The sequence below is a fragment of the Notamacropus eugenii genome, chromosome 7 (genome assembly GCF_028372415.1).
Source record: "Notamacropus eugenii isolate mMacEug1 chromosome 7, mMacEug1.pri_v2, whole genome shotgun sequence".
In the NCBI taxonomy this organism is placed as follows: domain Eukaryota; kingdom Metazoa; phylum Chordata; class Mammalia; order Diprotodontia; family Macropodidae; genus Notamacropus; species Notamacropus eugenii.
The window spans coordinates 4317744-4341839 of record NC_092878.1 but is presented as its reverse complement, the minus strand read 5'-3'; the positions used below and the strand labels follow the sequence as shown (position 1 = coordinate 4341839).

The window sequence follows — 24096 nt, the reverse complement described above, 5'->3', positions numbered from 1 at the left end:
AAAAAATTTGGACTGGAGAAGAAAAGGGAGAACAGTCTTCTAGCTGGGGTGAAGACGCCATCCAAACAAGAAAGACCTTACCACACTAAGGAAGCCTAGTGATTAGCACACAGGTGGAGCTTAATGAATGCTGAAATTGATTTTAACATCTGAGCAGCTGATCTGAGATAATCCTGTGACTGACACGAGCCCCTTGCCCACTGCGAAGTTGCCTTGGAACCCAAGGAAAATGCAGAAAGGAACAGAATGATAGCTAATAATAATAGTTAGTATTTTGAGATTTGCAAAGTACTTTACATTATTATCTCATTTAATCCTCACAAACACACTGGGAAGTAGGTGGCATTATTATCCCTATTATACGTACATATTCATATCTGTATCTATCTACCTATGTACACACATATATGTATATATACATACACACATATATACATACATAGATATACATATATATGCACATGTGTGTATGTATATATATTATCCCTATTTTACAGATGAAGAAACTGAGACTGAAAAAAAAGTTCAACAACTTGTCCAAGGTCATACAGTAAGTGTCTGAAGTGGGATTTTTAACTCAAGTCTTCCTGACTCCAAGGCTAATATTCTACACTAACTTCCTGAACAGAACCTATTCTATAACTTGTACTGAAATGTTTGCCTGAGAAGTTGAGACCGAGAGGAGGAGAGAGACAGACAGAACATTACAATTAAGACTTCCTTACTAAGGAACTGTATGGTTGGATGGGTGGAATGTGAATGGGAGTGCTTTGGGTTCTAGAAGACTGTCCCTGCTTTTCTGTGTTCCAGTGTTGTGTGTTTCCTTGTGAGACCTGTGTGTCAGGACATGCTGTGAGGTGCCCAAAGTCGTAGGCATAGAGAATACCCAAGAGTTTGGAAAATAAGTGAATCAGCATTACAAGAGCAGCAGCAAACTGTCCTTAGCCGCACATTTGGAGTCCTTCCCTCTTCTTTCAGGTGTCCCTGTGTCAGGATCACAGAACTCTTGTAAGTCATAGGACTCTGACATCAGAGAGTCTTGAATTTTGCTTAAAAGTTGTAACAAGGAACTTTTGGTAGGATGGTATATAAAGTCAATCTTAAAAATTTAGGAGTATCCCAACTTTTTCCCAAATATACCTAAGTTGGCTTTCATAGGCTATTGATCTAGAGTTCGTGAAGACCTCAGGGGCTTGAATTTGTAGTTTTTCTATCTATCTATCTATCTATCTATCTATCTATCTATCTATCTATCTATCTGTCTGTCTGTCTGTCTGTCTGTCTGTCTGTCTGTCTGTCTATCATCTGTCTTACAGTAGTCACCTTACCACAATGACCACCACTGGAATTGGAGTCAAGAAGACCTGAATTTTAAACCTGCCTCAGTTACTTACTAGATGTATGACCCTGGGCAAGTCACTTAATCTCTGTCTTAGTTTCCTCTTCTGTAAAATCAAAGGACTTGGACTGCATGACTTGTAAGGTCCAGTCCTAAATCATTGATCCTATGAATTTGTCCAAATCTATGTTGGACTTATTAGTGTTTTCAGCCTAGGTTATCTGCTGAAAGAATGAGTTCTATTGCTTATCACCTACTAAATTTAGCTCATCCTTTCAGAACTTTTCAGTGGGGTGGAATCAAGCTTATTGATTTATTGTCAATATCAGTGCCCTTACTGATGTTGGTCCTTTGGGATGCATTAGCATGTTGAATCAATATCTGCAAGGAATGAGGAGTATATCCTGAATAATAAATCTATATTCTGGGTTATAAGTGATAGCTAAGAACTAATAATTTAATAAATATAGTTTAGAGTATATTCCTGAAAAATTCAAGGGGGAGTCACACTTTCTACATGATCCTCATTTAGAGTAGTGTCCATTTATTCTTACTTTCTCAGTGAGGCAGCATTGGTATGATGGATGGAATGTGACCTTGAAGCCAGGAAAACCTGAGTTCAAGTCTTCACTCTGAAACATACTGGCTGTGTGATCTTGGGCAAATTGATTAACGCCCTAGGCAGTTCTCTAAGACTTTGGTGAGAAGGTACTAACCAGCATTGGTAGAAGAAGTTCCTCACTGAGAGCTTACTATACCAATAAAATCACAGATCTAGTCTTTATCTCTTTGCCTACCCATGAAGAAATAAGACTATAGATTGCCATCACACATTCATCCAAGGGTAAAACTGTGCATAGGGTCTGCTAAGCAAAGAGCCAACTATACTTCATGGTGGGGTAGACTTTGGGGAAATGTGGTGTGAAGAGTTTACCAACAGTAACTATGCCTATGAAAGAACAAGCCTGTTCATATGGAAACATGACCAAGAACCACTGTAGATCAACCATTGTCTTCAGGTGCATGAGGGAGGCCTGTCCTTTACACATATATAGCCAGCAGAGACACTCCATTAAATGGTCAATGACTATTTCAAGAGAAGTGCTTCAACTGAATCTAGGTCCTGGTGCAGAGCTACAGGTCAGCCATTGGAAGACACAGAACAGGAATACAGTGGGTTTCCAGGGTTTGACAGTCTTGGGTACTAAACTTCACTAATCTCCTGACTGTTTGAGGGAGGGTTGCACTATGCTTTCACCTCTGTTGCCTGAGAGATCAGTGTAACACTAGGCTCTCACCTCTGCTGCCTGAGAAGTAGAAGCACTAGGGGCAACTCTCCAGTCATCTGGAATAACAATATAGCTAACTGCTCTTGCAGGGAACAGCACACAGACTACAGATGGCTGATTGAATTAATATTTGCCAATTATTACTTTTTGAGCATCTGCAGTATTTTCACAGAAGACCACCAAAGTTCAGAACAAGAAAGTTTTCTTTGCTGTAGCCAAGTCACAACCGACATGGATTATTGCAAACTCCCGCCTAAGAATTTTTAATAAGAGATTTTCAGGGGTGGGCATTAAGTTTTTCTTCTGAATAACATTCCCTTTTAGAAAGTTCTCTTCTGGCTCAAGTAGAGGAAGCCTCTTTCTGCCTGAGAGACAGCATTTAATATGTAAAAATAATGAGACGCTCCATAAAGTAGTATGACCAGCACGGCAGGGTACCCAAGTGCAAGCAAAACCTGCAAGCCTTCCAAGAGACACATAGGAGGGATTTTAAGGCCTTCCTCCCTGTGGGGCCTGCAGCCAAAGGAGTCTATGAATGGATATACACAGAGCAGGCTTTTCCATGGGAGGGCTAAAGGTAAAGGACCACACCCTTCCCTATGACTCGAAGTACAAAACTGGAACCAATTCCACCTACCGATGGCCTTGCTGGGTTCTAAGCAGTTTTCGTATACGCTGCTACATTTGGGGTTCCGGGGCTGTAAGAAAGAGAAAAAACATAAAGCAGTCACAAAAATAGCCCTCTGCTAAAAGCTTAAAAATGCCCTGATAATCCCCTAGTAATAGATAATGGACCACTCTTGCCTGACTCATTTGTCTAAGGTGAGAGAAGGAATCTTGGACTCTAAGCTAGGGGCTCTGACTGTGGGACATTGGTCTAGTGGGGCTGATCAGAAGCTACAGGGAAGGCCATACTAGCTGAAAAGGGCCTCTGTGAATTTACAATCTTCTCAGAAGGTCATGTTCTAAGATTTTCCAGAAGTCCATCCAGATCCTAGATAGACACTTTGGTTTTTAGGACATCTGGCCAAATAATGGACAGAGGGCAACTGTCTCTCATCTGGAGATCTTTTATTAGCAGATTTGTCTGGAAAAGTCCGGAGTTAGCCTTTTCTAAAGATAAGGGCATAGATTAAACAACCCCTTGAAGTCTCATCCAATCTCATCATCTTATAAGAAAGAACTTCTCATGCGACGTACAATTTAGATATTAATATAGATATGGGGATTGGGGAAATATATAGATATGGGGGAAAAGAGAAGTAAATCAAAGTTATATCACTGAAATTAGACATAGGATCATAGAGTTAGAACTGGAAGAGAAATCTGAATTCTCTTTTTATGCGTAAACTACTGAGGCCCAGGGAAATTAACTGATTTGCCCAGCATCACACGGGTATTAAGTGGCAGAGCTGGGATCTGAACCCAGGCCCTCTGACTCCAAATCTAATAACAAATGAAGGAAAGAGAGATGTTTCAGTTGGCATTATACGCTAAATTCTACAGTAGGTTTTGACAGTGGTTTGCTCTGTGACTTTCAATCAAGCGTGTAATCTCAGGGGACCTAGGTGGTGCAATCTATAGAGCACCAGGCCTGGAGTCAAGAAGACCTGAGTTCAAATTCAGCCTCAGACACTTACTAGCTGTGTGACTCTGGATAAATCACTTAATCTGGCTTGCCCCAGTTTCCTCATCTGTGAAATAAGCTGGAGAAGGACATGGTAAACCACTCCAGCATCTTTGCTAAGAAGATCCCAAATGGGGTCATGAAGAGTCAGACATGACTGAAACAAATGAGCAACAACAACCTTTGGGCCTCAATTTCCCTATCTAAAATATAGAGGAAAAGAATTCTTTTTACTTTTTTTTTAAGAATTCTTTTTTTTTTTTTTAAAGAATTGGGCTTGAACTACTGTAGTTAGCCTCTAAGGTCCCTTCCATCTTTAAACCTATAGATCTATGACTTTTGAAACTGGAAAATAAAATAAACTAGAGTATATGCAATAACAAAATACCACCCCTTATTGTAGCACAAAGAAAGACTTCCTTACTGAACAGCATAGCTTTTCACATTGTATTGGGCAGTAAGTTCTTTGCTCTGTGGTCTGGACTTTCATTCGGGCATCTAAAACACCACCAGCAGGTGGCTGCTTCCCTGGAATTTCGTTGTAATACTCATGTTCTTCCTTCTCTTTCGTATTGTCTTCAATATTCACCTCCTCCCTGAAAAGTGGGAAAACAATCAACAGGCTAATTCAGGAATTCAAATCCTAGTGGACATGCACAAGGCATAGATACTGTCAGCGAGATTCAGCTGGGTCTTGATTAGAGCGAACAACAAATTCACACTGTCTATTTCCATTGGGCTGGATGCAGTGACTATATTTTACACAATTATAACCTTAAATAGTGCCAATTTGAATACATGGGAACACTACAGGGGGTACATTATTCCTACTAATAAGGCCCTACCTTGTTATTTGTATAAACAGGTTTTGCTCTGAGAATTGAGCACCTCACAAAGTGTTTTTGCACACAACAGCTGAACGAATGTTTTTGAATGAAAGAAGGCATCTATAAATCTATAGCCTTCCTGACACTGTGCCAAACAGTCAAATGGAAAAATTCAGATGTTTGAATTCTTTAGCTTTCACTGGGTTCTTGAAATGATGACAGCCAACAAATGGTGCTACAGCAAATGATGTTTCACACTTTCTTCTGTTAATTATTAAAAATCAAAACTCTTTCAAGGGTGGGCATTTTGTCATAAAAAACATAAGAACATAAAGGCTTTCTGAGATGCTCCAGGGCATTTAGTGTTCCAGAAGAATGCTGTCAGTCTCTTTCTAAAATGCTTTGTCCAAAGAACCAATATGGTTCTTTCAGTAGAAAGCCTAGCTCAGTTCATTAAATCAAAATAAGAAAAATGTGGGAACTATAGCCAGTTATCTTGTCGGCATAAATCTGGATGAAGTATATAGGGTTTATAAAGAAATATTAAAACCAGATGTGACATGTGGATAGGATTTATATAAACATGCATTTGTTTTTAAATTAAAGAAGGGTGCAAAAACAAACGCATTTTTCTCCAAATGGGAGTGAGTAAAAGTTTTGTGTTGTTTTTTTAAAGAAAAACAATAAATCTAATCTGCTTTAGACCTACGTGATGTCACTGACAGGACACGCCACCTGGGCTTTTTACACTCCAACAGAACACTAGCATTGATTAACATGCATCTGTCCTCCTGTAACAAACTAAAGACCAGGGGGTTCTTACACTCCCTTGCTGCTTCTTTCGAAAGGAAAATTTTTCATACCAGGGTTTATTTGAACAAGAATGAAAGTGACAGATTATAGGGAAAACCCTACATATAAAAGGGCCTGAGAATTTACTTTCTTAAGCTTAGATGATGAGATACCCAGGCTCATGTCCTGTTCCACATATGGTAGCATCTGACAGGACAGAAAGATTTTTTCCATTCCAAGTTGCTGAGCCATGGATAGCATGACTAGATCTTTCCATCACAACCTGTTCAACTGGAGACACAGTTTAGAAGGAACTGATTTTTTTTTAACTTTGCAGAATGCAGAAGTAATGGAGATGAAAACTCTCAGAAAACTGAATATTACTGTGCAAATATAAGGCACATACTTCATATTATAGTTCATGTTGATATAGCTTTAAGACTTGCAAAGTACTTTGTATACATTATCTCATCTGTTCCTTATTATTATGGATTATCAGGCCAACAGGAAGTGTTGATTCCTAACGTTTTGTTCCTGTTCCTTGCTTCTTGGTTCTTGAGTTTTTAACTGCTATGTAAAAGAACATGGGGGATAAAGAGGGAAAATGGGAGGATTTGTTGATTTTTTAAAATTAAGCTATTAAAAAATATGGCATCTGGATTAAATTAGAGTCTACCACCTTGTTCACAAAACTGCAAAATAATATGAAGTGAGTATATACTGAAGAAGAATTAGAAATCCCCCTTTGTGTCTGATCCAACACCTTCACGTATGGAAAAAATATAAAACACATTGTTTGTGAGCCACTCGACGTAAGCCACATTTTATCGGAGAGAAAAGCAGAACACAGTAAGTCAAACAGTTACAGAACACTTGGCTGACCTCTCACTGGGAATGTTCAAAGAAGAAGGATTTTTCAAATACTCTTTAAATCGGAGTTCAAAAGCCTGCCCTATGGTATTTATGACATCTTGAGCCGTTCCACTGGGACATTCCAATATGTGGCAGGCTACAAGAGAGAGTGAAAAAAAGAGTACATTACTAGGGGTCTTCTATAAGAGAGGAAACATTAATTCATAATATTATCAGAAGAAATCTCTAGGTAAGTAAGACTCTCTCTTTTTCTTGAGTTTCCATAAGCTCCTTTCATCTCTAAAAGGTTATAATGAATACCACATATTTCAGTTCATACTGAAGCATCACACTCCATTAAAGCATACTTACTTCCATCCTTCAGGAATACATAATTTTGCCAGCACAGGAATTCTTTCTCTGCTCTGTGCTTGTTACCTGTTCAATTTCAGACAAGTCACTGAACCTCTATGGGTCTCAGTTTCCTCATCCATAAAATGAGGGAGTTGGACCAGATGACAGTGAGTGCCCTTCAAGCTCTGGCTCTCAGATCATATGACACTATAATTGGTGTAATTTCTACCTCTTCACACCTTAACACATAGTTTTTGTGAATTGCTGTGGCCAAAAACCCCAGCATCACCTGGTGATTAACCTTCTTGTGAGTAGCCTCTCCAGATTTCATTAGACTGGTTCTCCAAGTGTAGTCTCTTGCCAGGACCATCCTCAAAGTTTGGCAGAGCTCATGCTACACTGGTATAGTCTTTGAGAACTCAAGTTCACCTTCACACCATGACCAGGTACTGAAGACTCTGGTGGACACAATGTAGGCCAGGTGTGCTCAGGTGTGTTGGCATACCTGGTACATGCTGTAGGCACGTCTTTGAGAATCATAAAAAACACATGGTGTTTTAAAAATTCCTGAAGCACTCCATCTAAATATCTCAAGGTATTTTATGAATTTTGCTCTTGGGTCTGGTTTTCTTATGCTTCTTTTCCAGCAGGAGAAACGGGTGTGGAATGAACATGTGACTTGCATAAATCAATGTAACATTTCTCACTGTTCTTCTGGTATTCAGTGCTATAAAATTCAAGCTCCAATTGGATAATAATTGTCTGTTCTAGGATCTTTGAAGAATCCATTTTATATATTTGAAAAAAGAAGTTATAGGTATAGGACTAGCTCTGCACAAGCAGAAGAGGATGAAGGCAGCTATGGAACACTATTAAATACAAATTAGCTATATGCTTGAAGGTTAAAAAGCAAGCAGGTTACTGGGATGTATAAACAAGAGTTCATTACCTAAGAACTGAGTTAATCTTCCCTCCATGTTTACCACTGACCTTTATTAAACAAGGCACTCTCTTGAGTCTGGTGTTTTACAGATGAAGTGTTTAACTAAAACTGAAGTACAGAAGATTGTGGAGAAAAGGTAGCAATTCACCTGAGCTGTCCCCCAAAATAATGCCATAAAACAATTCCTGGAGCAACAGAACTCACAAAAGGACAGGATGAAATGATTTCCCAGCCAAAGGTGACTTAAAAGGTCAGTAGGAAAGGTCAATCATGTCTGGGTAAGAGTGGAATACAGCCCAGCACAGGCCATGCCAGCTCAGACCTGGCCTCAGAAAACTAGTAGCATGCCTTAGGAGTCACTGAATCATCAACAATAGCAGCTGTCTTTGCATCTCTCAGTGTATTGACAGTAAGGAGGTTCAACAACTGGTCAGAAGGAGATTACAAGGGTCTCTTTGCTAGCACAGAGGCAGGAATGTTGCTTTGCCCATACTCAGCTCTAGGTCACAGTCCTGGGTGATAGTCACAGAGCAAGGAGGAGCACTAGAACACCAGAACTTATGGCTGCAGTGGGGGAAGACCCTTCTCACAGTTCTAGGACTGAAAAGAGGGCTCGTGGTCATTGATGGACCAGAACAGAGACTGAGAAAGTAGTAAACATATCTCCCCTTAGATCATACCACCTTGGTAAAACTGAAAACTTACAAATCTCTAGAAGTATCTCTGAAAATGACTGCACAAATCCCCTGCAGCTTGGGATAGTGCACCCTCCACTTGGAAACTGAGACCTACTTTAACAAAGACTTAAAAATCAAAAAATAGGCTGGGAAAATGAGCAAACAAGAGAAAAATAATCTTACTATAGAAAGTTACCATGATAACAAGGAAGGTCAAAACACACTCAGAAGAAGATAATAAAGGCAAAGCTCCTACACCTGAAGCCTCAAAGAAAAAATATGAATTAGTCTCAAGTATTTTGAAAATAAAGTAAGAGAGGTAGAGGAAAATTGGGAAGAGATATTAGAGTGATTCAAGAAAATCATGAAAAACAAGTCTACAGCTTGGTAAAGGAGACACAGAAAAATCTGGAGAAAATAACACCTTAAAAAGCATACTAGACCAAATGGTAAAAGAGGTCCAAAAAACAATGAGGAGAAGAATGACATAAAAAGCAGAATTAACCAAATAGAAAAAGGGGCACAAAAATTCACTGAAGAAAAAAAACCCTTAAAAAGTAGATTTGAGCAAATGGAGGCCAATGACTTTATGAGACATCAAGAAACAATCAAACAAAATAAAAAGAATGAAAATAGAGAAGACAATGTGAAATATCTCATTTGAAAAACCACTGACCTGGAAAATAGATCCAGGAGAGATAATTTAAAAATTATCAAACTACCTGAAAGCCATGCCCAAAAAAAGAGTCTTAGACATCACCTGTCAAGAAATTATCAAAGAAAACTGCCCTGATATTCTAGAACCAGAGGGTAAAATAGAAATCAAAAGACTCTACCAATCACCTCCTGCAAGAGATCCCAAAATGAAAATTCCCAGGAATATTATAGCCAAATCTCACAGCAGCCAGGTTAAGGAGAAACTATTGCAAGTAGCCAGAAAGAAACAATACAAATAGCTCAGAGCCACAGTCGGGATAACACAAGATTTAGCAGCTTCCACATTAAAGGATTGGAGGGCTTGTAATAAAACATTCTGAAGGGCAAAGGAGCTAGGATTACAAACAAGAATTACCTACCCACCAAAACTGAGTATAATCCTTCAGGGGTGGGGGAAGGGATGGATACTCAATGAAATAGAGGACTTTCAAGCATTCTTGATGAAAAGACTAGAACTGAATAGAAAATTTGACTTTCAAATACAAGACTCAAGAGAAGCATGAAAAAGGTAAATAGAAAAAGGAAATCATAAGGGAATCAATAAAGTTAAACTGTTCACATTCCTACATGGGAAGATGGTACTTGTAATTTATAAAACTTTCTCATGATTAGGGCAGCTAGAAGGAGTACAGACAGATAGAGGGCACAGATATGAGTTGAATATGTAAGGATGATATCTTAAAAAATTAAAATTAAGGGATAAAAGAGGAAAGTACTGGAAGAGAAAGAGAGAGGTTGAATGGGGTAAATTATCTTACATAAAAGAGGCAAGAAAAAGCTTTCTCATTAGAGGGGAAGAGGGGGAAGAAGAGGGGGAGTAAGTGAATCTTACTTATCAAAATTGGATCAAAGAGAGAATAACATACATACTCAATTCAGTATAGAAATCTATCTTACCCTACAGGAAAGTAGAAGGGGAAGGGGATAAGAGAAGGAAGCAGATAATAAGGGGGGAGTGGGGAGTCAGAAACAAAACACATTTGAGGAAGAACAGGGTGAAAGGAAAGAGAAAAGAATAGATGGGGGGGCAATAGGATGGAGGGAAATACAGTTAACAATAGTAACTGTGAAAAAAATTTGAAGCAAGTTTCTCTGAAAGACCTCGTTTCTCAAACATATAAAGAACTGAGTCAAATTTTTTAAAAATAAGAGCCATTCCCTAACTGACAAATGATCAAAAGATATGAACAGTTTTCATATAAAGAAATCAAAGCTATCTATAACCATATGAAAAAATGCTCTAATTCAATGTTGATTGAAGAAAGGTAAATTGAAACAATTCTGAGGTACTATCTCATATCTATTAGATTGACTAATAGGACAGAAAACGAAAATGAGCAGTGTTGGAGGAGATGTGGGAAAAATAAGACACTAATACACTGTTGGTAGAGTTGTGAATTGATTCAGCCATTCTATAGAGCAATTTGGAACCATGCCCAAAGAGCCATCAAATCCTTTGACCTAGCAATACCACTACTAGGTCTGTATCCCAAAAGAAATAAAAAACAAAAAGGAAAAGTACTTATAGGTACAAAAATATTTATAGTAACTCTTTTCAAGTGGCAAAGAACTGATAATTGAGGAGATGCCCAACAATTGAGGAATAGTTGAACAAATTGTGGTATGTGATTATGTGGAATACTTTGTGCTGTAAGAAATGATGAGCAACATGCTCTCAGAAAAGCCTGGACTTACATGAGCTGATGCAAAGTGAGATATACTGTGTACAAAGTAATGGCAAAATTATAAGATGTTCAGCTGTGAATGACTTAGCTATTCTCAGCAATGCAATGATCCAAAACAGCTCTGAAGAACTTATGATGAAAAATGCTATCCAAGTCCAGAGAAAGAACTGACGGTGTCTGAATACAGATTGAAGCACACTTTTTTTAAGCTTTCTTATTTTTCTTGAAGGTTTTTGTTTGTTTTTGGACTATGTTTTGTTTTACAACATGACTATTATGAAATGTTTTCATGACTACACATGTATAACCTATATCGAACTGCTTGCCTTCTCAATGAGGAGAGGTGGGAAGGGAGGAAGGGAGAGAACTGAAACCCAAAGTTTTAAAAATGAATGTTCAAAATTGTTTTAACATATAACTGGGGGGAAATGAAATATAAATAAATTTTTAAAAAAGATTTACAAAAACTGAAGTATGGTATGAATAATTTGGAAAGAATGCCAACTAGTTTAGTAAGATAATTCAAGGTTCAGATAATAGACCTTATGAGAAAAGACTAAAGAGTATTAATATATGTTGTTTGGAATTTGAAGAACAAGGGAGAACGTGCTGAATATTTGAAAGAACATGGCATCATGAGCTGCTAGTTATTATTGGAGGATAGGAAAAGATGGAATGAGCTTAAAGTATATCTAGGTAGACCAAGGAAGAAGGTATTGATTATAGGTTAACTTCCTAAATTGAGGGATATCAGTAAAAAGCATACTGGTCTGGAAGTTGAGAGAAGTGGGTTCTAGTCTCTGGAACTTGGGTTAAGTCAGTACATTCCGTAAGTATTTATTAGCCATTTCCTATGTTCTAGGCATTATACTAGGTCATGGGATTACTCCTTTAGACCTTAGTTTCTCATCTGTTAAATGAGAAGAATGAATTAAATGTTCTCTAAGTTCTCTCCATAGTCTCTACCTCTAGAAAATGTCAGGCATTGGAAATATCATCAAGGAAATTGTATGATCTTTTTGCATACCTAAAGAAAAGCATGGACATTTATCTTTCTGAGGTGATCTTTAATTGCAATCTGACCAACAAGCAGGACATTAGATGACATGACTTCCAAGGTCCCTTCTAGGCCCACAATTTTAAACTTCACTTTGCATTGATAAAGATTGTAGTCATATAGAAAAGAAGTCACCACATCTAACTTTCATGGAATTTGAGAACAGTAGCTCTCACAAATGTTTTCCAATTTTCATTTCGCAAAACTTCAGGGTATTTCCATTTAACTCAAGGAGAGTTGCAAAATTCTCATAACTGAATTAATTTCAATTCATTCTAATTCTAAAAGCAAATCTACATCATTCAGCATCCAGCACACAGATGGTGTGTGAAATCAACCAATAAGCTTCTAGTCACTTAGTCATTGAAATTTCCTGCTCCTTGACTCCATTTAAAAAAAAAAAAATCTTAGGTTTTGACATAGGATTGGGAGTTAAATCTATTGCCATGATTGTGGAAATCCAATTAGAAATACAGAAAGTGTGAGTTCCATAAGAGCTGTTTTCACCTAGCACAGGGTTTTGTTCAATAGTAGGCACTTAAGGCATGCTTGTTGAATTGAATTAAATGTTTTAACATTATCTCTATCAGTGTACATCTTTGGTCCCCAAAGGGTAATTGTAAAAAAATCTACCTTTGCTATTGGCTTCCTTGTAAGATTGGTTTCCATAACTGTACAATGAGAGGCTTTCACTGGATGACTTTTATCTCCAAAATTGAACATTCTATGAATCTAATAGACTTTTCCTTCAACTCAAACCAAGGATTCTGTTAGCTACTTATTATTTTATGACCTTGGGCAAATATTTAACCTTCAAGACCTGTTTCCTCATCTGTAAAAGTGAAAAGGTTAGATTAGAATAACCTCTAAATTCAACTTCTAGTTTTAAAAATTCTACGAGCTATTAACATTTTCATTGCCTTACTTCTAATATTTTTCTAAATCATCTTCTTGTAGACTACTTTCTCTGACCCTTAGGATTTTGTCTATGCACAAGGGCTTTAAGTAAAGATTACAAACTCATCTTCGCTGAAGAAGCTGGAAAAGCAATTGGATAACACAACTACTGCTATGTTTTCTTTAGGAAATGAACAAAATTAAATTTTTAATTTATTAGAATAAGGAACACATGTTCATCACCATGAACATCTTTGCAAAGAAGTCCTGTTTCCCTGGAAGCATACTTTTTCCTATCTAACCCTAAAGGAATGATCCTACCTAACTCAGATGTTCAAGGATTTATAATGTATTCAGTGTTGGAACTCCCTTCCTCTCTCATATCTCACAATTAAGTAGATAGAGCTTAAAAGACATGCCTGAGGCTCAAAGACTGGCCTATGGTCAAATAACTAGTCAGTATCAGAGGCAGGATCTGAGTCTAGATCTTCATGAGCCAAAGACAACACTCTAGCCCCACACAATGTTGTCTCTCTCAAGAACATGTTGGCACTCTTTCTGGATACTTTCATTTTCGTTTCATGCCATGCTACTACTATACCAAAATGTTCTTTATTTGAGAGAGAAATTATTATTTCTCTCTTATAAATTAATAACTAATTTTTAACTTTGGGGAGACCCATGCTTTTTTCCCTGTCCTATTTCCTTGTCCAAAGATCAGTCTCTCAAGGACTGGGTTGATAGAAAATAGAATTAACATTCTCCTCATCCTAAGTATTGCTACTCTACCTACCTAGATCAGACTTTAATCTAAAATGAATTCTTGCCCCCGGTGTTCTACTCAAGCTAATTCGGGTGGAAGTAGATCTTCTGTTTACATTGCCCAAAGCTGTGGGTGGTCTGGGTGTAGAAAAAGTCTCTGTGTCCAAGACTGACATGTTCTCACTTTCCCAGTCCCTCATTAGACTAGGTCCAGCAATCATTAATTGTTAACCAATCAGAGTTGATTGTCACCCTCTGAAACACCCACTCTTCCAAGGGCATATAAGACCTGAACCTACTGCCAGGATTATCTTTGGTCCAAGAGAGAGGGCCAAATGACTATTCCTTTCATTAATAAAATGCTAGTATTATTAATAAAATGGCCATTTACCTAGAAACTATGTCTCCTAAACTTTTTAAGTAACACAGTTTTCCATTTGTTTCTTCATTCAACATTTATTAAAAGACTTCTGGGCAAAAAGTATAAATAGTCTTCTTAATTAAATAAGTTCTTTGAGAACAAGGGCTGTATCTTCTATTTATATTTAACATTTCTTCCCCAAATTTCTTCCCACCTTCACCCCATTCTTACACTAATGATATGAATATTAACTAAATATTCACTAAATATTGTTGATTTCAGGACTGCTCAAATGCTGCCTTCTTCATGAGGCTTTTCCTGGTTCTTCAAGTCATCAGTGCTACTCCATAACTATGGATTTATTTTGTACATATCCTTTTTCTTACTCAGCTGTGAACATGTTGTATTTCTCCAGCAGGAATATAAGTTCCTTGAGGGCATGTACTGTAGCATTTTTGTATTTTTACCCTGGCACCTGATATATAATTGGCTTTTAATGAATGCTTGTTGGTTTGACAGATAGTATAAACCCAGAGGACAGCTCAGGACCGTGAGTGCACCCTGGATGGCGAGTTACTCTGGTCAAATAGAATGGTGTCTTAAAATCCAGTTAGCCTATTTACCAGTAAAAAGTCATGAGCCAAAAGTCTTCCTTGGGAAACAGAAAGCAAACTCGAGATTTCTCAGGTCCATAAATGTGAGGAGAGAGGAGCAACCCATAGAAGTATTAGGAGTATAGGGTCTTAAACAGAAATTCCCAAATTAGAGTTCCATTTGACAGTGTTACTACAGAACTACTGTCTGAGGCCTGAGCTGTGGGTGCCATGTCCAGGCATTTTTCCTGACTCCTCTCACCTGTCTTGCAGCTAAGCAAACTCAACAGTCTAGTCTTGGAGGTCAGGGCTGATGTGTAGTAGAAAAAGGCACTGGATTACAAGTTTAAAGGGTTTGGGTTCAAGTTCTGACTCTGACCCTTAATTATACTTATTACCTTGTGACCTCTCTGGGCTTCAGTTTCTTCATTTATAAACTGAAGAATGTTGATAGATGACCTCTAAGATCCCTTCCAGCTTTAAGGAGATGATTGTCATCTAGAAATCAACCCTATTTTTGTTTTTCTATTTATTTTTAAAATAAATGTTCTTGGTATCTTTTGTCTTTACATTGCTTGCATCTTCCCTTGTATCTTTACCCTTTCCCCTTCCCAGAGAGCTAGTTCATATAACAAAAATTTCCCCTTTCTTCATAATTTAGTGTGTTGGAGGGGGGAGGGACCAAGAATTGTTTTGTTGGTTCAAGGAACTAGGTCTGATGTTAAAAAAAAACTATTTCTTTAAAAATCCCAATTCTCATTAGGAATCCAGAAAAACTGGGTTTTAAAGTCAGCCATTAGGTGGTGCTGTGGGATTAGTATGCCTTTTGTATGTTCCACACCCCTTTCATCAACCTCTTGCCCCATGTGGGCAGAGGTCAGCCTATGGATAAGCCAGTCTTCCTCCATGACAGTGAATAATGTCACCAGTACAGCTGACACAAATACCGGAGAAATAGAAAGGTGTGGGTCAATTTTAATATGGCCTAAAGGTTATTATTCTGGCCACTAAGGGACTGGAATTCTATGTTAATCAACATTTCATGCACTTGTGAGAGAGACAGAAGGGCATAAAGATGATTTTTCTTTTGAATGCTCTTTTCAATCCACTCCTTCCTTTTCATTCCCATGGTTACCTATCACCTCCTACCTCAACTACTGCAATTGCTTTTTAATTGGTCTCCTTGTTCCCGTTCTCTCTATTATGGTACAGAGTAATCTTCCTAAATGACTGCTTCGCCCCATCTCGCATGCTCCACACAGCTCTCCCCCTACACACTGAATGTGAGATCCACATTACTCATGAAATAAAGTCCAGACTCTTTAGCCTGGTTTTTGAAGCCAAGGCTTTTAAAGGCAAAAGTCAGGTCTCTACTTATCAAAGTTCTAACTAGGAATCCTGGGGGGTGGGGTACAGACGGATAGTTCAAGCAGACCCCATAGAGAATGCCTGAAAAAGGATGAAATCATGCTGAAAACAGGATGACCCAATCCTTTCCCCCAGTAATAATAACAGCTGCCAATTATGTGATGTTTTGTTTCAATCAATCAATAAATACTTATTAAACACCTGCTATGTGCCAGGCATTGTGCTAAGAGCTGAGGATACAAAAAAAAAAACAAAAAACATTTCCCACCTTCAAGGAGCAAAACACTTTACATATATTAATCTCATTTGATCCTTACCACAATCTTGTGAGACTGTTGCCATTATCCCAGTTTTACCGATAAGGAGTGGTTAAATGACTTTCCCAGGGTCACACAGCTAGTTAAATGTCTGAGGTAGGGTTCAAGATCAGCTTTTCCTGACTTTAAGCCTACCTACTACACTCCTAGATTCCCCAGCCTCCTTTAACTCATGACCCTGCTTTTATGAGCAGTTCTGGAACCTAACTTTCAACCCAAGCTCCAGACATAAGGGATGTAAGGGAGCAAAGGACTGCAAAACATTGCAATAATTGTTTCTGATTCATCAGGAAGTGTAGTCTTGAGGGGGAAAGTACATACCCTTGGATGTCAGTGCCTGAGGCAAAACCGATGCCATCCTGCCCTGAGTTATGGCTCCATCACCTACCTTTCTGACTTTATTCCAATCCTCTTTGATGGGAAATCACCATTCTTGGCAAGTTGTACTGTTTCCCAAACATGACATGTACATTTGTACTTCATTGCTTTCTCTCATCATCTAGAATATCCTCCCCATCCCTCTCTTTTCCAAGGTCTAGCTCAAGTCTCACCTTTTCCATGAAGCCTTTTTCACTTGCTTCAGCCTGCAGATCACAGTCTCCCTGAACCCCAATAGAATTTATTCCTACACTACTCGTCTGGTACTTAGTGCATTTATTTATTGGCCACTTAACAATGTTATTTGGAGTTTGGAATTTTTATGTACTTATGCCTTCTTCCATAGTAGATTACAAACTCCTTTTTTTTTTAAACTAGACCCATGATTTCACTGGGTAGGGAATTCTCCAGTGAGGAAACGCCCACTATCAATGCAGATCAGCAACAGTTGTTCAACTTAGTGTCTCAGAGAGTTGGGGATGGAAGTCAGTGTATAGTGTATATAGTGTCATATAGACAGAGGTGAATTGAAACTCACATCTTCCTGACTCTAAGGTTGGGTAAGGATCTTGTGCCAGTGTCTTGATACCTTTCTGAATTCCAAGTACCTAGGACTTCATAATAGATCATCAATAAAAGTTCAACGATGATGATAAAGGTGATTAGAAAGACACATTTACATCTAGGATTTCCTATCCTTTTAAGTTTCAGGTTTAGGATTTAAACACTCTCTTGGTTCCAGGAAAGAAGAACTAAATAGGGGCTAAAGTCTCAACTCACTACTGGTTTCTTTCTCCTAAGTGGGGAAGTACCTAGAGGATGACAATCCCTGAAGACAAGAGAAGCAAGGAGAGAATCCTGGCTACCTATCTCTGTCCCCCATCATAGACATCTTGATGCTCCTTTGATTTCATCCTTTTTTCTGTTTTTGCCAGTGACAAATTACATTCTTCTCTGAGAAGCTTCGGTGGAGGATTGTTGAGAAAGGGAAGGGATTAATTTGGTTGTTTTGGTTTTTTTTTAACATCAGTGGCACAAACCTTTGGTAAACATGGACCTCCCTTTTTCATCCTTGATATTAAGGCCTTCAAACAAGGTTATCCCTGTTATATCTTTCAAGGAATCTACTATTAACTTTGACATATGCCTTGCTGCAGGAAAGGCTTTTAAGACACCATTCTACTCCACTTAATCAAAAGCTTTTTTATAGTTCACAAACGGTGAGTACAACGGGATCCTGTATTTTCTGCATCTTCCCATTAAGTATGTGATCTTCTGTGATCCATCTTCTATGAAGTATTATTTCTGAAAGAGTACCTGCTCCCTTGGAATACCCTCATCAAGGAAGTTCTCAATGCATGAGTAGATGATTCTTCAAAAATATTTTTTTATAGATGGGAAAGGAGATATAAGAGTTGTTCATCCTCTCTCAAGTCATCTTTTTTTTGGTGATAATTCCAAGTATTTTTCCCACACTTTTGATATCTTCCTCTCCTTCAGATAGTCTCAAAATCAATTCATTAACTTCCCCCACTTTCATTATCTCACTTCTAGTATAGATGGTTTCTATTTGTACTTGGCCTAATTCAACTGTTTTTCCCATTTTTGTGTTTTTAATGCTATTTCCACTTTGTCTGTAAGTACATCTGGATTAGGATATTAGAGCCCCATTGTGGTTCATGCTCACCAGCAACAGCCATCCAATGCAGTGTCCAAGTCAGAAATAGATCCCCCACAGTTGATAAGGTCCTGTTTGCAGACAAACATAGCAGTCTCCTAAATGAGCTCTATAAGCGCTCAGAAGAATTTGTCCTTACAAAAGTGAATGGATAAAGAATGCCTAACTGGCAGCTGGATGGTAAACTCTGGGCCTGGAGTCACAATGGTCTCAGTTCAAATCTAGCCTAAGATACTTACTAGCGGTGTGACCCTGGGCAAGTCACTGAACCCTGGTGGCCTCAGTTTCCTCATCTTGAAAATGAGCTAGAGAAGGAAATGGCAAATCACTCCAGTGTCTCTGTCAAGAAAAGCCCAGAGAGGATCATGAAGAGTCAGACATGACTGAGAAACAACTGAACTACAAAGAGTACCTATTGCCAGGACTCTGACATGCAGCTGAAGGAACAACGGATGGAGAGCATCTATTAATATATCACATCTTGGATACAGTGCCGCCGGACAAGGAGAAAGGCTCAGAAATAAATGAGAGAAGAACAGAGAATTGGATCGCCTTTGGGATTCTGCAGTGTTCTTTTAACGACCTCAAGCTTCTCTCTGAAACAAAGGCTCATATTTTTAATCCCAGTAGCCCTCCAGTGATATATGACTATGAGTCAGAGAACAGTATGGTGTCTCAAGAACTGAAGTTGCAGACAGCTCAAAGGGCAAAGAAGAGGCACAGGGTGGGCCTGAGCCGCCTGCAACACATCGTGAAGAAGGAAGACAAAGGACTGAATGTTAGGAGAATTTGACAAAGGCCCCCAGCGTGTTGGATGGACCAAAAGTGGGCAGAAACCTCACAGAACAGGCAAGCTTCAGGGGGTCATCTCCTAAATTATTGTAGGTAATACCCAAATGACTTCTCAGGTCCACTGGAATACTGAAGTTTTGGTTTGGTTTGGTTTGGTTTGGGGAGTATTTTTTCTTAAGTTTTATGGAAGTGGGAGAAATATGGCACATAATAAATGACACATCTGATCCTACAGAGCACTTCTGCATTCCTGTAAGGAAGGTCTCAAAGAGCAAAGGGTATTTCTGCAAAGACTTTGAATCCAGAAGAAAGATTTGCTAATGCTTTCTCATCCAGGCTCCATAAAACAGACACTGCTTTCCCCTTCCTTTCATAGGTATTGCCTGCATCTCAGGTACTGCCAAGCATGGGATTTCTTCTACCTTTTCACCCCTTGTAACACTAAGGCAGCTGGAAGAGAAGAAGAAAGGAGAAAACAAGACTGAGAGGAAGTGTGGACGCTCGTGCTGTTGAAGAACTCACCTTGCTCAGAATTCCTGGGCAAGATATTTTCTTGCAGCCTGCAGAGAATTGATGGATGGATTCCAGGGAAGTTGCAGGGCTAAGACTGACTCAGATAGCATCTGTTTCACAGTTGTTTTCTTCCTCCCTTCCTCCAAGTCAATTCATTTTAGCAAACACTTATTAAGTACCCCCTGTGTGCCATGCACTATGGCAGGTCTTGGAGGTACAAAGACAAATACCATCTCTGCCCTTCTATCAGTTCCTCAAAACAAACCCAACCTAACTGGGAGTCTTCTTCTGAATTCCAGTCTTGATACTTTGGCAGGACCTAATTTGGCTCCTCCTTTGTTTCATCTGTAGAAGAGGAAGCTTGACTTCCTCACAATCCAAAATATACCAAGAAGTAGAACTGAACCCTGTAGTCCTTTGAGCAACAGGTGATCTTTAATTCCAAGCTTGGAGTGGGGGAGTAGGAAGATTTTGACCACCTTCCTGCATCCTAATCTAGAATTCTGTCAACCCAGTCCAACTTTGTCTATCTCTCTGTTTCTCACCCCTTCCTTTCTTTCTCTCACACATGCTCATGCATGCACATGCATGCATGTGTGCGCATGCACACATACACACATACACACACGCATTTGGCCCAAGCTAAAGGACAATAGAATAATACAGAATAAAACCTTAAGCTAATGACTCGACCCTTAAAGTCAAACTATCTGCCCCCCTGGGTAGTAAGTAGCCAACCAAGCAGAGCCATAACTAGGTCAGAGCAACTACATCTTTCTATCTTCTCCCCAGGGCACCAACTTTTAAAGCATGCAAATTTTAAAATAATGATTTTTAAAGTGTGAAATGTAAAAATTATTTACAATTATGTTTAGTACTTTCACTCTTTCAGCAGTTATTAAAACTAGTTAGCAAGCATAATTAGTAGACTTCAGAGGCTAACAGATGGCATGCTCCCTTCGCCATCCTACCTGCAAACCGGATCACTTCTCCCTAGCTTCTCCCCTCCCACCACCCTGTTTACCATCCTAGGCTCACCTCTACAGGGCTGCTGTAATGACCTCTTCTCATGGTCAATATAAGAATGCATCTCATGCTTCATGCCCCAGGTTTCACTTAACGTTCTTTGCCCTGGGTGCCAAAAATGGTTCAGCAACTAAGTCATTTCCATAGTGGCCAAAGTAGTTTCTCCTTTATAGACTTATAGGCCATAGGCATAACTAGGTATGAAATCCCACTTGTATACTTTTCTATCTTTTCTCTTATTATTGTTAATATTTCCCATCCACACTCACGTATGATTGCCTAGAAACCAATGCAATATCCCACTGTAATTTATGGTACTCATGCTTATTACAGCACATAACGAAAATCGGATGGATAGCTGCTTATAACTTTGTAGATACTGTAGTAAGTCTTGAAAAAATCTCAAAGTTTCTTTTCATACCTCTTTGATTAACTGGATCTTTAGCTACGTAGGCAACATAGTCTGTGGTGTCCTACAAAAGAGGGAAAATCAGCATGTTTAAAATGATTGCCTAGAACTTACAAAAGATCAGAGTACACACATGGAGGTTAAAACTATTGACTTGAAGGCTAGTTTGTCCTGTCTTCTGGGACACAACATAAGGAAATAGAAACTAATGTGGAACATGGCAAACCCCCATTTTCTGCTCTCTGTGTAGATAATTTGGAGAGGAATAATGTGGAGCCAGCCAGGTCATTGAAAATAGGCTGGAACACAGGGAAAGAATAGGTTAGGCCCATTGAGCATATGTGTGTGTGTGTGTGTATGTATGTATGTATTTATATGTGTGTATGAGAATGTCTGTATATGTATATATGTGTGTGTGTGTATGTATGTATGTATGTATGTATGTATGTATGTATGTATGTATATTTAGGCTTCCCCCTCTAGAACGATTCTCTGATTCTGTGAAAGCATGTTAGGAAAACCAGCTCTACCTGGGAGTTCGATTACCTTTTAAATATACTCTCTGCCCCCATCCTTTTCAAAGACAGCTCTACAGGAGGAGTGTTTACGTTTGCACAGGAAGCAGTATACAAGTGGTTATGGTAGAACGAACACGAAACCAGCAGCTGACAGACCTGGATTCAAGCTCCAGGTCTAACACTTATTACTCATGTCACCTTGGTACAAAGGAAAGAGCCCTAGACCTGGAGTCAGAAGGTCTGTGTTCAAATCCCAGCTTTGCAACTTACTTCTCCTCCTACCTATTTATGAGTTGGGAGGATGAGCGAGTTGGACTAGATGGTCTTCTTTAAGATTCCTTCTAACTCTAAATCAATAATCTTGTGATGCCTGGGCAGGTGACATTATATAGCTTAGTCTTAGTGTCTTAATCCATGAAATGGAGATGATAATAAGAGCTACACTACCTAGATAGACAACTCGGTAACAGTGGATAGAGCGCTAGACCTGGATGCAGGAAGACCTGAGTTCAAATCTAGCCTCAGATACTTATTGGCTGGGTGACCCTGGGCAAGTCACATAATCACAGTCACTCTGCCTGTCTTAGTTCCCTCAACAGTAACGTGGGGATAACCATAGCACCTGTCTCCTGGGGTTGCTGTGAGGATCAAAGGAGGTAGTATCTATGAAGCATTTAGCACAAGGCTTGATGCATAGTAGGTGCTTATTAAATGCTTATTCCCTCTACTCCCACCACTTACCTGGCAGGGTTTTATAGATTCATAAAATTGCCAGGAATTCTTAACCTAGTACGGTAGTGAAGCCTATGAACCCTTACCTATTGTTGTCTATATTAATAATCAAAGAAAATGCTAAATTTCTGTCAGAGGTAAGTAAAAATAGTCTTTTTTTTTTCTCTCCCAAATTCACAGACTCCCTGAAATCTAGCCATGGACCTGTTTTAATCCAACTCCTAAATTGTACAGATGAGGTTTAGAGAGGTGAAATGGGAGCCTCTTCTTGGTACCACAGTAGAGAGAGCAACTGAGCATAGAATCAGAAAGCCCAGGGTTCAAATCCAGCATCCAATATTTATTAGCTGAGTGGCCATGGGCAAATCTCTTAAACTCTGTCTGCCTCAGTTTCCTCTACTGTAAAGTGGGGATAATAACAGCACCTACTTTGCAGGGTTGTTGTGAAGATTAAATGAGATCATATTTCTAAAGAGCTTAGCACAGGACCTGACACATGTTGTTCTTGCTGGTTAGTTCTTTTTCAGTCACGTCCAACTCTTTATGACCCCATTTGGCGTTTTCTTGGCAAAGACACCAGAGTGGTTTGCCATTTCCTTCTCCAGCTCATTTTTCAGATGAGGAAACTGAGGCAAACAGGGTTAAGTGACTTGCCCAGGATCGCACAGCTGGTAGGTGTCTGAGGCCATATTTGAACTCAGGAAGATGAGTCTTTCTGACTCCAGGCTCAGCACTCTATCTACTGTACCACCTAAGTGGTCCACCTGACAATATATACATATTTATAAGTATTTCTAGTAGGCAATATATAAATACTTACTCCATTCTCCTTCCTCTTACCCTCACTTTCTTTAGCTTTAAAATGAGAGGGTTGAACTAAATTGATGCTAAGGTCCCTTTCTTTTCTAAATCTATAATCTTCTGATCCTACAGGGATAAATATCCTATGCAGCTAATTAGTGGAAAGGCTATAAGTAAACTCAAGTCTTCTGATTCCTAATTGAGGGCTTTCTCTGTAACATGCATGATATGTCAGCCACTGCACCTGGTTATTATAAAGATGGAGCTTTGTAAATCTGAAAGTGTCAAACAAATGTGAGCTCTTCTCATTAGAAAAATTAATACCACCGGATCTCAAGAATCAACTTGCTTCCTCTCCAACCATCCAATTTGCATTTCACTTACTTGTTTAAAAAAAATCTAATGGGGTTTCTGCAACACTAACCACGGGATCTGGTGATGGTGCACCATGAAAAAGGTGCATTTCATGAAAAGATATTTACCAAGACAACCTTATTCTGCATGTAGAAAAGCAAAAGGACAATGAACTTGGTTCTCCCTATTTTTAAAGTTGAATAAATTGAAACACCCAGATGGTGAGACCAAAGAGAGCCATAACTTAGATCACAATAATGGTTTTCCAATTGTTTATGCTAAGCTATCAGATAGCTCAGGAAATTGTTTAATTAAAGATACGTATCAGGGGACTTTTTTTTTTCAGATTAACTCAAAGAGAAGACAAGAAAGGGAGAAAAAAGAAAGGACTAAAGGATTTACAAGGAAGGAAAAAATTCATTTTGTGACATGATTGAA

At 38.8% G+C, this 24096-nt stretch overlaps 1 protein-coding gene across 1 annotated transcript in view; it reads right to left on the bottom strand.

Annotated features, from left to right (window-relative positions):
• SHC4 (SHC adaptor protein 4) overlaps positions 1-24096 on the bottom strand; it is a 155825-nt gene that overhangs the window by 28306 nt on the left and 103423 nt on the right. The window contains exons 7-10 of the mRNA XM_072625095.1: positions 21266-21317; positions 6757-6883; positions 4680-4851; positions 3266-3326 (exon numbers count right to left, since the gene is read on the bottom strand). Coding sequence (XP_072481196.1) covers positions 3266-3326; positions 4680-4851; positions 6757-6883; positions 21266-21317 — 412 coding nt within the window. The remainder of the gene's footprint in view (positions 1-3265; positions 3327-4679; positions 4852-6756; positions 6884-21265; positions 21318-24096) is intronic.